Source organism: Oreochromis niloticus, linkage group LG9 (assembly GCF_001858045.2).
Source record: "Oreochromis niloticus isolate F11D_XX linkage group LG9, O_niloticus_UMD_NMBU, whole genome shotgun sequence".
NCBI classification, from domain to species: domain Eukaryota; kingdom Metazoa; phylum Chordata; class Actinopteri; order Cichliformes; family Cichlidae; genus Oreochromis; species Oreochromis niloticus.
In genome coordinates, this window is record NC_031974.2 from 31448796 (window position 1) to 31462590 (window position 13795).

Below are 13795 nucleotides of genomic sequence, written 5' to 3' on the forward strand. Positions count from 1 at the left end.
GCAAGCCATTAGTGCCAAAATTCGCCACTTTTCTAACGCGTTTGATTAAGAAATGGCGTAAAAAACGCCGTTTATTTTTTCAAAACGCCGAGAAAAACGGCGTTCTGTTTCGACAAACGCCGTTTTTTCCGACTCTCACATGGCGCCCTGAACGCACCATCCGAGTGACGTAAAAAGCGGCGTTCAAAGACAGACGGAAACGCCGTTTTTTCCGCCACTCGGCGGAAAAAGCCGTTCAAAGATGCATAAAAACGGCGTTTTTTACGGCGTTCTGTGCCAGCTGTAACGGCGTTTAAAACGGCGTTTTATTGAAATTATGCAGGGCACTCCCCATGGTTCCCTCATCCAATTACTTTCAACTCATTTCACCCAATCAAAGAAGACGAAGTGCAGACCACACTAATGCATCACCGATTCACCTTGCTGCTGAGTGATTGCCTATTCGGTACCAGTGCTTGTCACAGTATTGACTTGTATTATAATCCCACTATGCATTTTGATGTGTTTAAGGCATGATCAAGCAAACAAACGACAGAATGCTTTTTCTGAAACCTTAACTGTGGTACCTGTTATGGCAGCTAACAGGTAATGAGCAGAGCTAGCTCTGCTAATTTCTGAGCTTCTTTCTTATTTTCCTCTTTACTTCTCTTAACCTTTAACTTATGTCTTAGCAATCAGATTCTGCCGTCATGCATTACCGCTCCGTGCTAGTTATGTTGACTTTTCTCTTCTTTTGTCTTCTCTTTTTTCACCCGTATTTAGACACTCGGCGCATGGCTCCTTTGTTTACGTTAGGGATCAGCTGTTAGCGCTGCGCCCTGCAGCTGCGCTACCGGCAGACGGTAGCGTCCCCAGTGAGGGAAGAGACGGGGGTGATGTCTCCCGAGAAGGACACCTTACACACCATCTCTCCTTCCTGTAATCACTGTAAACGTGAGATCGCTCCCTGATATGATTGAGGAGCTAATGACGCTAACCCGGTCACAGTGGCAGTACCCCGACACTGCCCGGTACTCCCTCTGTGAGTAGGCTGCCCGGCTTCCAGCTGCTGCGGCCGGACAAGACGAGAGACAGCGGTGAGAGGAAAGGAGGGGGACTGGGCAGTGTTTGTTAAAGACGGTTGTGGTATCCCTGGGCACATTGCTGTGAAAGAACAACTCTGCAACAGAGACATTGAGCTATTAGCCATTAGCATCCGTGGAGGCAGCCTGTGACTCTCTGTGGTCCGCAGACGCAATCTCCGAGAGCTCTTCTTCTAATATCAGGGGACTTTAATCATGTCTCGCTGGACTCCACACTGACCACCTTCACCCAGTATGTGACCTGCCCCACCGTAGGCAATAAAACATTGTACTTAATGTATGCCAATGAAAAAGTGGCATACAGTTCATCACCTCCCCCTGCCCAGGGAAGATCTGATCATAATTAGTGCGCCTTGTCCCTGTGTGCAGCACTTAGTGTGCACGGAGCCACCAATCACCCACGCAGTGCCGAGATGGTCCGCGGAAGGCATATGAATAAATAATAAAAGCAAATAAATGACAGAATGCTTTTTCTGAAACAAACGGAGACCTTAACTTTTATCAAAATACCGTTTTACTCAGTTTAAAGTAATACCACTGTATAATAGCCTTCAAATTTAATAATGTTAACAGTATCTCAGGAATATTTTTGCCCCATCAACATGCATTAAAATTAGATATGCAGTTTTGAATCAGACCTGTATGTACGTTTTCTGAAAAGTGATGTAAATAAATAATCTCAAAAACATGAAATAATTGTTTCCCATGTAAACTGGAGTTGTCCTTGTCAATGTCATCAGAGTACTCTGGATGTCTTACATGAATTTGAAACAGAGAGTGGCACATGACAGCGTTGCACATAACATAACTAGTTTACCTGTATGACATAAAGTAATTAAAATAAAAAAGAATCCATGTAACTTGGTTATGGCTTCTTTCTGGTAACTGTAGATACAAATCGGCTGCAGTGTGGATTATCTTGACAAAAGTATAAGATACTGAACCCGCTGATATGATGTGGTGGAGGAATACAAATACCTGGACACCCACATTTATACATTTGCTGAACTGGAAGATCAAAACAGAGGCTGTACACAAGCAGTGGATGGGCAGGCTTTTTTTGTGAGCAAGCTTGTGTGTGCACCAAAATGTTAATGACAGGTGTTCTGTCAGTTCAGGTGAGTGCAGTGCACTTTGATGTGTTCTTCTTGGATCAGGAGAGCAAGCTCTGTGATTGGCCGCGCTTCGGAAGCTGTGGTGGAGAGGAAGTGAGTGAACAAACTGCCATGCATCATGGATATTCCTCTCAGTCCACCTCATCAGGCACCTCTCTAAAAGTGTGACTCTGGTCTGTTGCCCCAAAGGATACAGGAAATGCACTGATTTCCAGGACAGAATCGTGTCTGTTTAATGCTCCATGATGATAACTTTCCTATGAGCGTTTGAAGACCACTGACATCATGGCTTTTAGCCTCATTGTTTCTGCAAAGAGATTTCTCCAGTCACTGAATCTTTTGATAAAATATATTTTTATGCCTCTAGAGGATGGAATATTTTAAGTCTTTACAACTTTACACTTGGGAACATTATTCTGAAATTGTTGCACAATTTGTTAATGGAGTTTTTTTGCAGATTGATCAACCTCTGCCCATATTTCCTCCAGAGCAACTCTGCTTCTCTAAGATGCTTTTAATATCTAATCATGTAACTTACCTGTTACTTTTAAAATATCCCTGCAGCTGTTTCTTTTTAGTACCACTTTTTCCAGCCTTCTCTTGCCCCATCCCAACTGTTTTGAAACATATTGCTGCCATCAAATTAAAATGGACTTATTTTTAACGACATAGTCTCAGTGTAAACACTTGACATGTTTTCTATGTTCTACTGTGAACAAACTTTGCCTTTCACATTTGCAAATCAGTGCTTGCTCTTTTTTTATTCACATTTTACACTGGAGTCCAGTATTTTCAGAACTATGTTTGTACAAAGCATAATCTGTACAAAGCAAAACATAATGTGCTCGCTGTGAACTGTCACAACATCAAACACACGCTAAACCACTTTATATCTACTACACTATACTGAGCCACTTCAAGACCTACTATACAGTTTTTTATTTTTTAATTATTTACTGTCACTGCTTTATAGTTGTATTTATCAATATCAACAGCTGTAACTTTTAGATTAATCAAGTTGACTTTATCGAGATTCAGCTTCAGATGTATACTTTCCATTTCACAACTTCCATCTTATACACTTTAAAAATCACTCATCATTTTTTATTGTCAGTGTCACACAGCTCGTTCTTGTATCTCCACTACTCAGTGGTACATAGTAAACACGTATTATAACTTTTCACATTATATGTATCCAGTCACCTAGATATTTTGAAGTCTTTCCACTTGCTGCTATTATGTTTCAGTCAATAATTGAACTGTCTCAATGATATGTCGAGTCCAGAAAGTATATTAAGCCAGAGATGAGTTCAATACCATGACTCCCTCTGGTGCCAGTTAGTGGATTAAATAGTTCTACCACTTGCTCCATCATCGGTCCGTCCAGAGTAAATTCAATGTCTGGCACAGTAATCCTCTCAGGCCAGTCGACCAGCAATCCCAGCTCATCTGTACCATGAGCACCACCACCAGAATCAGTACCTAAGCCCTGAGCAGCAGTCGTCTCACTCTCAGTGGCTGTCACACTACCATCAGCTGTCCCACCAATAGTCCCAGCAGCAGCAGCTGCTCTAGTCTGAAAGATGTCCTGCATGGCAGTTGAGGCTCGGCCCTGTTGCTGGAGGCTGCCTCGGACAAAAATCTGTAATGGGCTCAAGTGTCTCTCTGTCCGCAAGCCATGATTGTTCCACTGTTGAGTGAAGTCTTTCAAATCTCTGTTGATCCTTGGGAGATAGATGTAATGGAGAGCCCAAAGGTGCATTTCATTGTCAATGTCTATGATGCCTTCCTCCTCCAGGTGGTGAAATAAATCACAGTAGACATTGGTCATTCCTCGCCACAGATCACCCCAGAGCCTCTCAATTCTCTGATTATGGGTACTCCTTCCTCTTAGGGCACTTCCACGATCAAAGCCTCTGAAAATGTTCATCATCAGGCAGACAGCATTGTTTTCCCCTCCTCTGTCTGTCCGGACCCTCGAGGGTACACCATAGGATACCACGGCTCTGATGAAACTTGATAAAACGGTACTGCTACGGTTGTTGTTTGAGGCATGAAGGAAGACCACAAGACGACTGTATCCATCAATAGCCCCATGAATGACTATCCTCCACCTAAAACCGTGGTCCATAAGAAGAAAAATATTATTTCTGCTTTGTTATTGAAACAATGGAAAACACACTCTTATTTGATTTACATGGGACTATTACATGTCAAGTTTGAATTTTTCTCTGTATGTTGCTTGCGCTGTCTGTGTTCTCTCATCTTTCCCTTTAAACATAACCAGTTGTGTTAGAGGACTGCCCATCCCAGGGCCTGGCTCTATTGGAGGTGTCTTATTGTTCAACAATTATATTTGATGTAATGCTGAATTTCACTTTGGTCAAAATAGGTGTTCAACAAATCAGTGTGGTTGGTTACCGTATCAGCTTGTGATTTCCATCAATGTGCCACAATGAGTTTGGACCTGCAACCTGATATGTTCTTCGTTCTGGTCTCCGCAAAACTGCTCTAAGGGCAGCTGCTCCAGGATTTATCTGTAACATGCTTGCTCGACCCCTCCTTCGCTGTACACGTAGTCCACGTACTCGCAGGGAGGCTCTGACAGCCTCAGGACCAATTTGTTCATTGCCAGCAACAATGTCCTGCACATGTTCATCCAAGGCACTGTCAGTCAGTTCCGCATACATTGATGCACGGGTGAAATGATACTGTCTGAAATCAGACAAAAAAACATGAGTAATTTATCACTACCATAACAGCACACTTCATTACTTGACTAGTGGTGCACATTCAAATATACTAATGTTTACAATTTCACAATACCATTTAATTTGAATAAACAGTGAGTGTGTGTCACAAAGAAATGAAAGTCACACTGGTTTCAAAAGTCACTGACCGCAGACGTCTTCGAATTGTACGACGTGAAACATTCAAAATATCAGCCATCTGAGGTGCAGTGAATCCACATGACTTCAGGAATGAAAGCTGTTCCCGAGTGATAAGGTAAAGGGATCTACCTCTACCTCTGTTGAAAACCACTGGTGCCTGGTATCCAAAACAGCCTGAAAATATATAAGCGTTTGGTAAATAGGTAAAGGCACCCCATATATCAGGTAAATATATCAGGTAAATAGGTAAATATTTGGAAAATAGGTTAAGACAGAGTCATAATTTATTTCACACTGTTGGTGAGTCAAGGACTCGACACAATATGTGCTTACCTTGTTGGCCATGCTGAGTAGACAGTTCGACCTCCTGAATCAATTCAGCCAAGTCACGCAGAAGTTGATCTGCTGCAGTTACATTGATCAGTCTTCCTCTTGCCCACTGAAGGCTTCTCTGCATAGTCTCCAACCTCAAAGATATCAAAAAATTACTTCTTAATTCATGTTATATTTTCAGGCCATATTCCCCTTAAACATTTTAAATGTTAAATGTTTTCGATCTTGCTTTGATCATACCTCCTTAACGCTAACTGTAGCACATCTGGCCCAACATCGTCCATCAGCAGCCGCCGTGTACAGTCATTAAGAATGTTCTTGCACCTTGAGATGAAATCCTCCAGGCCATACTTTGTAATGGTCTAGTTGAGTCACAACTATTTTTCCACAGTGCCTGCTCTACTTGGGGTGCTGGCTGCTCTACTTCATCGGTCCTCTGAGGATCACCACCTGAGACAAATCAAGCCAGCTGTATTTAAGACCACCGTTCACAACCAGTCTTTGCCATATTATCTGTTAACCAATGTCAGTTATTGGCCTCACGTTGCTCATAGCTCTTGTACTTACCTCTCTGTTCATGTCTTCTTAGTTACTTCCTGGACAACCTTTCACACTCGCAATAGCATCACTCCCCTGGACACGGATCTCCATTTGCTCCTCAACAGCTCACTCTTTTTTATCCATTCGTGCATTACTCCACCTGCAAACAAGTAAGACTGTTCAGACTGCCTATTTGGATCTTTTCTGAACTTCTTCCAAGACCCTCCTGACTCTGCTTTCCTTCTGCTGCAGTGCCTGTAGAGGCTACGCCTACACTTGAAGCCACTGAAGGGTTTGATGGCAGGGGTGAGGCAATGTAACTGTTATGAATTAAACTTGTAACAGCCCAACTCAATCTATACTTGTCTTGTACGGTTAAGATTGTTTTTGTATTCATCAGTTTTATTTGCTTCTCTTTATTCAATGTCATTTATCATAACAGCGCAGAGTTTACAAACTGCTTGTTCTGACCAAAAACACCTGGCTTGAGTTACGTTTATCTTCAATACATTTCCATAAACACACCATACGTAAAAACACAAAAGGTGACCCGTAGCGGCACACATAAGGTAACAATACAAAAATGGGTCCCACAGTGCCGCTCCACCATCAACTCTCACACCACTGTTTCACTTGCCAAGCTCCGGCAGCCACAGATCATGTTACTGTTCCCTCTAGTATGAACTACCGTAGTCCATGTTCATAGCATTTTGCTCCTAGTTGTAGAACTCAAAGTTAACATTCACGCATTCTAGCCTTGTTTTTAATTTTACCTTTTGCGTCACATACACATACTTGTCTGTTTTTTCTATTTTATTACTATATTTCTATTTCTATTGTACAGCACTTTGGTCTACCAGGTGTGTTTTTAAAGTGCTATATAAATGATGATGATGATGATGGTTATGATGTAAAGAACGTTTTCTGTTAACTTCACTCTGAGCCTGCGCTCGAATCTGCTCCTGAGTACACTTCATGTTTCTTGTTGTTTAAGGAAGAGAGTTCGATTACAGTGATACGATAGTTGTAGGACATACCCTGCTTGCTGGTGTTTTTTCGTGGACAAACTTGGACTGTATTAGAAATCTAAACATTACTGTGATCCTACAAAGACAAAAATTTAAATTATTACTTTCAACAGGTTTATATATTTAAATAAATCAAAAATTCCATGTTAGTCTTCTGAAAATTGTGACTGAGCACTTTTGGAAACACTCTGTCACAGTATTGAGACTGTGAACGGTTACAGAATACATCTGAAATAAATGTCAGATTCTAACAGGTTATAGTTCTGTTAATAGAGCTTTTGAATCTACTCTTCATACATATTCCTGTCTTTAATAACAGTATGTCAACGATGTCAACCAATATTTTCATATTTCAAACACACACCCAAGTTAAAAATTTGAATATCCATATCTTCTACTCTGCATATCTGAAAAATCAGTTTTGATAATGTTACAATTCCATTGTCAAATGTTCCCATCTATGTTATTCATCTTTTTTTATTTTAAATGCTGTCATTAGTTTTTATTTTTTTCCAACTTATTAAAAAAATGAACATGGTCTACATTGTTTTGTTCAATTGAATAAAACAACATTTTTGTATTGTACTCTGGGTTCTTGAAGACCACGCTGTCTTTTAACTTTATTCTTTATTTTCTGCATATACTGTTCTTTACTCTTTGAGGGTGTTCTCCTGCCATTCTGTGTTCCTAGTGCAAAGTCTGCATTTCTGTGTCCTATCTTTAGTTGGTTACTGCTTTATATTGTTGACGTCTAGTCTTTTGTGCACTTGCTTTTGCTTCCACTGGTCATACTTGTTTGATTCAACTCACCTGTGTCTTGTTTCTCCCAGCTGCGTCCTCTCTCCCTAATCAACTTGCGCAAGTATTTAAGCCCTCAGCTTTCCTCAGCTCCTTACTCTGTTGTTCTGTTTCAAGTTGTACACTTTGTTTGTCTACCTTGTGGCTTCCTGTGCGTTAGTTTTGGATTCTTGGAACTTTTTAAATAATCAATATTATTATCTCTCTTCACTGCGGATTTGCCGCACTCATATTTAAGGTCAGTTTTCAGTTCATGGGGTTTGTCTTTCAGTCTGCAGTGTCGGGTTTACTGATAGCTTAACAGTCTCATTTGGCTCTTTGTATACACCACTGTATTACTAAATCCTGGTATTGTAGATAGAACTATACATGCATTTAAAAAGGCACATGCGTGCTTATCAGGGTGGACATCAAAAGCTGAAAATTCGGAACATCTGTCACGATCTAATTCAGATGAGTTTACTGAAATTGCAACTTGGTGTTGCACTATGACTTCATGGTTTGACAGTCTGTTAATCCCGTTTACTAGAAAAAGGCTCTTGGGATAATTACTCGGCTGTAGAGTTAAATCTAATATTAATATTAATACGTGGCTCTAATATTAGAGCCACATAATTGAGCATGCGACGTAAAGTCACGTGGGCATGCCGCGTGAGCCATCGAGTCTAAAGTTTTCGTTTGCGAATAGTTGGGTTGCGGTCACGTGGTTCTGATGACGTGCGGAGGCAGCGCGATTTTTGAGTGGAGGGCGGAAGTAAACATGGAGGACACTGTGGAGAGTCAGGAGAGCAGCTATTGTGCAACTTTAGACCCCGTTTCTCGGGAGAGATATAAACAGATAGTTAAAAAATATATCGGACGTGATCCGTATTCTTTGAAAATGTCCGAATACACCACAGAAGTAAAGGATTTGCCTACTATCGAGGCTGTGGATATCACCAACTACTTGGTCCTCCAGACTTCTTACTACACTAGGCAGCAAATGAAAGCTTTCAAGAGTCTGGAGGCGTACAATTTTTTTGTCAGCGGGTGGGTCCACAACCTTGGAACAAAACGTCTCCGTGATGGATACAGTTTGGTGTTTGCAAGGGTGAGTGTTTGTTCTTATATTGCTTTATCTTAAACACGCTAACAGTTAGCGGTAGCGGCTTTAACGTCAACAAACATGCCACATCCTTAGGACTTCGTTAGAGTGACAGTTGTTTGTTTCAAGGTAAACCAAAATCACAAACATGTAATATGTAACTTGGACCATAATCATTACAGATAATGGCATCTTTTTCTCTTTGACATGATTCTTGTTTGTTTTACATCTCAGCACAATATCTTACCTGGATAAGTGAATGTCTCATTCACACTGAAGTCTTCTGGTTGTGGATTCTCAGCTGGAAGCTGCAGTTCGGGGTTCTCCACTGTCACTAGGCTCAAATCCGGGCTCTCAGCCGTCTGTTGCATATCCAAAATCGCCTCTGCACATCGATGCTGTTCTGCCTTAAGCTTCATTCTTTTCTCTCGTTTGAGAACTGATTCCGATCTGGGTTTTCGTTCGTAGCCGAGATTGACCGTCGGAGCCCAGTCCTCCGACTCTTCGTCATCCAAAGCACTTGGGCAGCCTATAGTCCCAATCAAGTCAATATTAGACTACTAACTTAAAAGCACTAAGTAAACGAGAATTTAACGACAACCTAATGCTAATAAGTTCGTTTGCAAACATAACATTACCTCTGACGAAGTGGTCGCTGCAGACACGGGCATTGGCAGACTCTGCTCCTCCCGACTGTAAACGTAAATTTAAAATCCATTTTTTCCTACGTTTTTCGGTTAGAATTTTCCATTTTTCTCCTCTTCGTTGGGCTATTTTTGGTACCCTAAAATACCGTTTATCGGTTTCTCTGGTCGACCTACTGGAGCATCCGTAAACACAACAGGACATAGGCATTTTGCGTACTGTCTGTCTGTGATTTTGCGCTTATCTTTTTCACTTCCGACCGCCAGTCAAATTTCGCGCTTTACGTCGACGTCACGTCTACGTCAAATGAAACCTAGCTATTGAAGCGGGTGCTCTCCAATCATCAAAAGCAACAAAGTCATTGAACACATTTATATAGTTACCTTTACGTTTACCTACCATATATCACAGATTTATTTTTTTTTTAGTACTATGCAAAAAAAGCAACCACAGAGCGACAGTCTGGGTCAATGGTGGCCGAGGCGACGGCAAGGCTAAACAAAGCATCGAAGCGTTAGGCTAGCTCTGTAACGGAATATAACAAAAGTATGAGTTCTTTGTTTCTTTATATTAACGAACTTTTTACTGTACTGAAAATAAGGAATAGAAGAAAATTCATTCTTACCTTATAATAATCGTGGTGCAGGCCAGTGCAGTGCATGAACTTATATGCCTTCTCCAGTGAATTCCGCTGAGAGTAAATGTAATGTCCCACTCTACTGTACAAGACTTGTGAATGGCTACCTGAAGGGATGTACCACTGTGAGGGGGGGGTGCTAGGAATAGTCCAAGTGATCGCTGCTTTAATTTTCCGGTCAACTACACATAAATTGCAAGTAGACATGATTTTATTAAAGCTGGTGAACTGTAACTAGACCAGAAATCAGTCATAACAAAAGAACATTCAATCTATTTTCTCCGGTACTTTATACCCGCTCAGTTGCAATGCAATTTAACGCTCAACTACAAATCAATGGCTTTTTTTTATGGTGACCTGTAGGGATTTACCACTGTGAAAGAGGCTCTTTGGATGATCGCAGCTTTGATCTCTGGTCATCTATAAATAGACGTTGTTTCTTTTGTTTGTTGTAGACTTAAAATATTCCATCCTCTAGAGGCATAAAAATATATTTTATCAAAAGATTCAGTGACTGGAGAAATCTCTTTGCAGAAACAATGAGGCTAAAAGCCATGATGTCAGTGATCTTCAAACGCTCATAGGAAAGTTATCATCATGGAGCATTAAACAGACACGATTCTGTCCTGGAAATCAGTGCATTTCCTGTATCCTTTGGGGCAACAGACCAGAGTCACACTTTTAGAGAGGTGCCTGATGAGGTGGACTGAGAGGAATATCCATGATGCATGGCAGTTTGTTCACTCACTTCCTCTCCACCACAGCTTCCGAAGCGCGGCCAATCACAGAGCTTGCTCTCCTGATCCAAGAAGAACACATCAAAGTGCACTGCACTCACCTGAACTGACAGAACACCTGTCATTAACATTTTGGTGCACACACAAGCTTGCTCACAAAAAAAAGCCTGCCCATCCACTGCTTGTGTACAGCCTCTGTTTTGATCTTCCAGTTCAGCAAATGTATAAATGTGGGTGTCCAGGTATTTGTATTCCTCCACCACATCATATCAGCGGGTTCAGTATCTTATACTTTTGTCAAGATAATCCACACTGCAGCCGATTTGTATCTACAGTTACCAGAAAGAAGCCATAACCAAGTTACATGGATTCTTTTTTATTTTAATTACTTTATGTCATACAGGTAAACTAGTTATGTTATGTGCAACGCTGTCATGTGCCACTCTCTGTTTCAAATTCATGTAAGACATCCAGAGTACTCTGATGACATTGACAAGGACAACTCCAGTTTACATGGGAAACAATTATTTCATGTTTTTGAGATTATTTATTTACATCACTTTTCAGAAAACGTACATACAGGTCTGATTCAAAACTGCATATCTAATTTTAATGCATGTTGATGGGGCAAAAATATTCCTGAGATACTGTTAACATTATTAAATTTGAAGGCTATTATACAGTGGTATTACTTTAAACTGAGTAAAACGGTATTTTGATAAAAGTTAAGGTCTCCGTTTGTTTCAGAAAAAGCATTCTGTCATTTATTTGCTTTTATTATTTATTCATATGCCTTCCGCGGACCATCTCGGCACTGCGTGGGTGATTGGTGGCTCCGTGCACACTAAGTGCTGCACACAGGGACAAGGCGCACTAATTATGATCAGATCTTCCCTGGGCAGGGGGAGGTGATGAACTGTATGCCACTTTTTCATTGGCATACATTAAGTACAATGTTTTATTGCCTACGGTGGGGCAGGTCACATACTGGGTGAAGGTGGTCAGTGTGGAGTCCAGCGAGACATGATTAAAGTCCCCTGATATTAGAAGAAGAGCTCTCGGAGATTGCGTCTGCGGACCACAGAGAGTCACAGGCTGCCTCCACGGATGCTAATGGCTAATAGCTCAATGTCTCTGTTGCAGAGTTGTTCTTTCACAGCAATGTGCCCAGGGATACCACAACCGTCTTTAACAAACACTGCCCAGTCCCCCTCCTTTCCTCTCACCGCTGTCTCTCGTCTTGTCCGGCCGCAGCAGCTGGAAGCCGGGCAGCCTACTCACAGAGGGAGTACCGGGCAGTGTCGGGGTACTGCCACTGTGACCGGGTTAGCGTCATTAGCTCCTCAATCATATCAGGGAGCGATCTCACGTTTACAGTGATTACAGGAAGGAGAGATGGTGTGTAAGGTGTCCTTCTCGGGAGACATCACCCCCGTCTCTTCCCTCACTGGGGACGCTACCGTCTGCCGGTAGCGCAGCTGCAGGGCGCAGCGCTAACAGCTGATCCCTAACGTAAACAAAGGAGCCATGCGCCGAGTGTCTAAATACGGGTGAAAAAAGAGAAGACAAAAGAAGAGAAAAGTCAACATAACTAGCACGGAGCGGTAATGCATGACGGCAGAATCTGATTGCTAAGACATAAGTTAAAGGTTAAGAGAAGTAAAGAGGAAAATAAGAAAGAAGCTCAGAAATTAGCAGAGCTAGCTCTGCTCATTACCTGTTAGCTGCCATAACAGGTACCACAGTTAAGGTTTCAGAAAAAGCATTCTGTCGTTTGTTTGCTTGATCATGCCTTAAACACATCAAAATGCATAGTGGGATTATAATACAAGTCAATACTGTGACAAGCACTGGTACCGAATAGGCAATCACTCAGCAGCAAGGTGAATCGGTGATGCATTAGTGTGGTCTGCACTTCGTCTTCTTTGATTGGGTGAAATGAGTTGAAAGTAATTGGATGAGGGAACCATGGGGAGTGCCCTGCATAATTTCAATAAAACGCCGTTTTAAACGCCGTTACAGCTGGCACAGAACGCCGTAAAAAACGCCGTTTTTATGCATCTTTGAACGGCTTTTTCCGCCGAGTGGCGGAAAAAACGGCGTTTCCGTCTGTCTTTGAACGCCGCTTTTTACGTCACTCGGATGGTGCGTTCAGGGCGCCATGTGAGAGTCGGAAAAAACGGCGTTTGTCGAAACAGAACGCCGTTTTTCTCGGCGTTTTGAAAAATTAAACGGCGTTTTTTACGCCATTTCTTAATCAAACGCGTTAGAAAAGTGGCCAATTTTGGCACTAATGGCTTGCCATACAGGTGAGGTGTGTCAGCCTCCCGCAGCCGCGCCACGAACCACGCCCGCCAACAAACCACGACTGCTAATAAAACAGGAACAGACAGATGCTTTTCACAAGGACAAATGGATGCAATATTCAAACACACACCGAAGAAAAGACAAAAATCCGCAGAAAGGGAGATTTGAGGATTTAGTTGATATCTTGTCTTGCGTTTAGGATGAATGGTTAATGACTGGACTGTATTATTTCAGAAATTAAATACTTTCAGTAACTCTTCTGCTGCTTTTGAAACTTCCCCCAAGCTACAGTACATTATTATTCTGAGAGTAAGGAATTTATTTTGCTAATTCTCTTCACTTTCACTGATGTAATATTTTGGATGGCTTTGCATAATGCACTGGAATCGATATTTGTCTTGTGCATGTTTTTCAGTGAATACACATAGATCTCTGATTCTGTTGAAAAGGCTCCTGTCACAGGTAATCAATACAAAACTATGTTTGTTCGCATTCAGGTTTGAGCCCTTACAAGAGAAAGCAGCTTCTTTCTTGTCTCTGGCCGAGGTATGCTTTGTGTATGATTTGCTGACTAAGCTCAAAGTGTGAAAAAAAAAGT

At 41.6% G+C, this 13795-nt stretch overlaps 1 protein-coding gene and 2 long non-coding RNA genes across 6 annotated transcripts; 2 read left to right on the forward strand and 1 right to left on the reverse strand.

Moving 5' to 3' along the window:
- Positions 1-217: 217 nt before the first annotated feature.
- Positions 218-1898, forward strand: LOC109200067 (uncharacterized). Its single transcript, XR_002060276.2, has 2 exons — positions 218-585; positions 763-1898. It is a non-coding gene; the product is annotated as an uncharacterized LOC109200067 (long non-coding RNA).
- A 1026-nt stretch (positions 1899-2924) lies between these two features.
- On the reverse strand, positions 2925-12973 carry LOC109200066 (uncharacterized). 4 transcript variants are annotated; one of them, XM_025910440.1, is made up of 8 exons: positions 12608-12973; positions 10142-12430; positions 5989-6121; positions 5662-5871; positions 5422-5555; positions 5097-5262; positions 4619-4912; positions 2925-4311 (listed from the first exon to the last, which is right to left on the reverse strand). In XM_025910440.1, exons 4-8 carry the CDS (start codon positions 5703-5705, stop codon positions 3462-3464), a joined length of 1488 nt encoding a protein of 495 aa, XP_025766225.1. In that variant the 5' UTR covers positions 5706-5871; positions 5989-6121; positions 10142-12430; positions 12608-12973; the 3' UTR covers positions 2925-3461. The 4 variants fall into 4 exon arrangements, with proteins under 4 accessions (XP_025766225.1, XP_025766224.1, XP_025766227.1 ...); XM_025910439.1 differs by having other exon boundaries at positions 10142-12973; XM_025910442.1 differs by lacking the exons at positions 10142-12430; positions 12608-12973 and adding an exon at positions 6999-7375.
- Positions 6009-6418, forward strand: LOC112847862 (uncharacterized). Its single transcript, XR_003221693.1, has 2 exons — positions 6009-6131; positions 6214-6418. It is a non-coding gene; the product is annotated as an uncharacterized LOC112847862 (long non-coding RNA).
- Positions 12974-13795: the final 822 nt, after the last annotated feature.

Coding starts and splice junctions, on each gene's coding strand:
- LOC109200066 (XM_025910440.1), bottom strand. CDS start 5,705: ATGGACGATGTTGGGCCAGATGTGCTACAGTTAGCGTTAAGGAG. Junction 4,913..5,096: donor ACAATTCGAAGACGTCTGCG/GTCAGTGACTTT, acceptor GTCTGATTTCAG/ACAGTATCATTTCACCCGTG. Junction 4,312..4,618: donor GGAAATCACAAGCTGATACG/GTAACCAACCAC, acceptor CCACGGTTTTAG/GTGGAGGATAGTCATTCATG.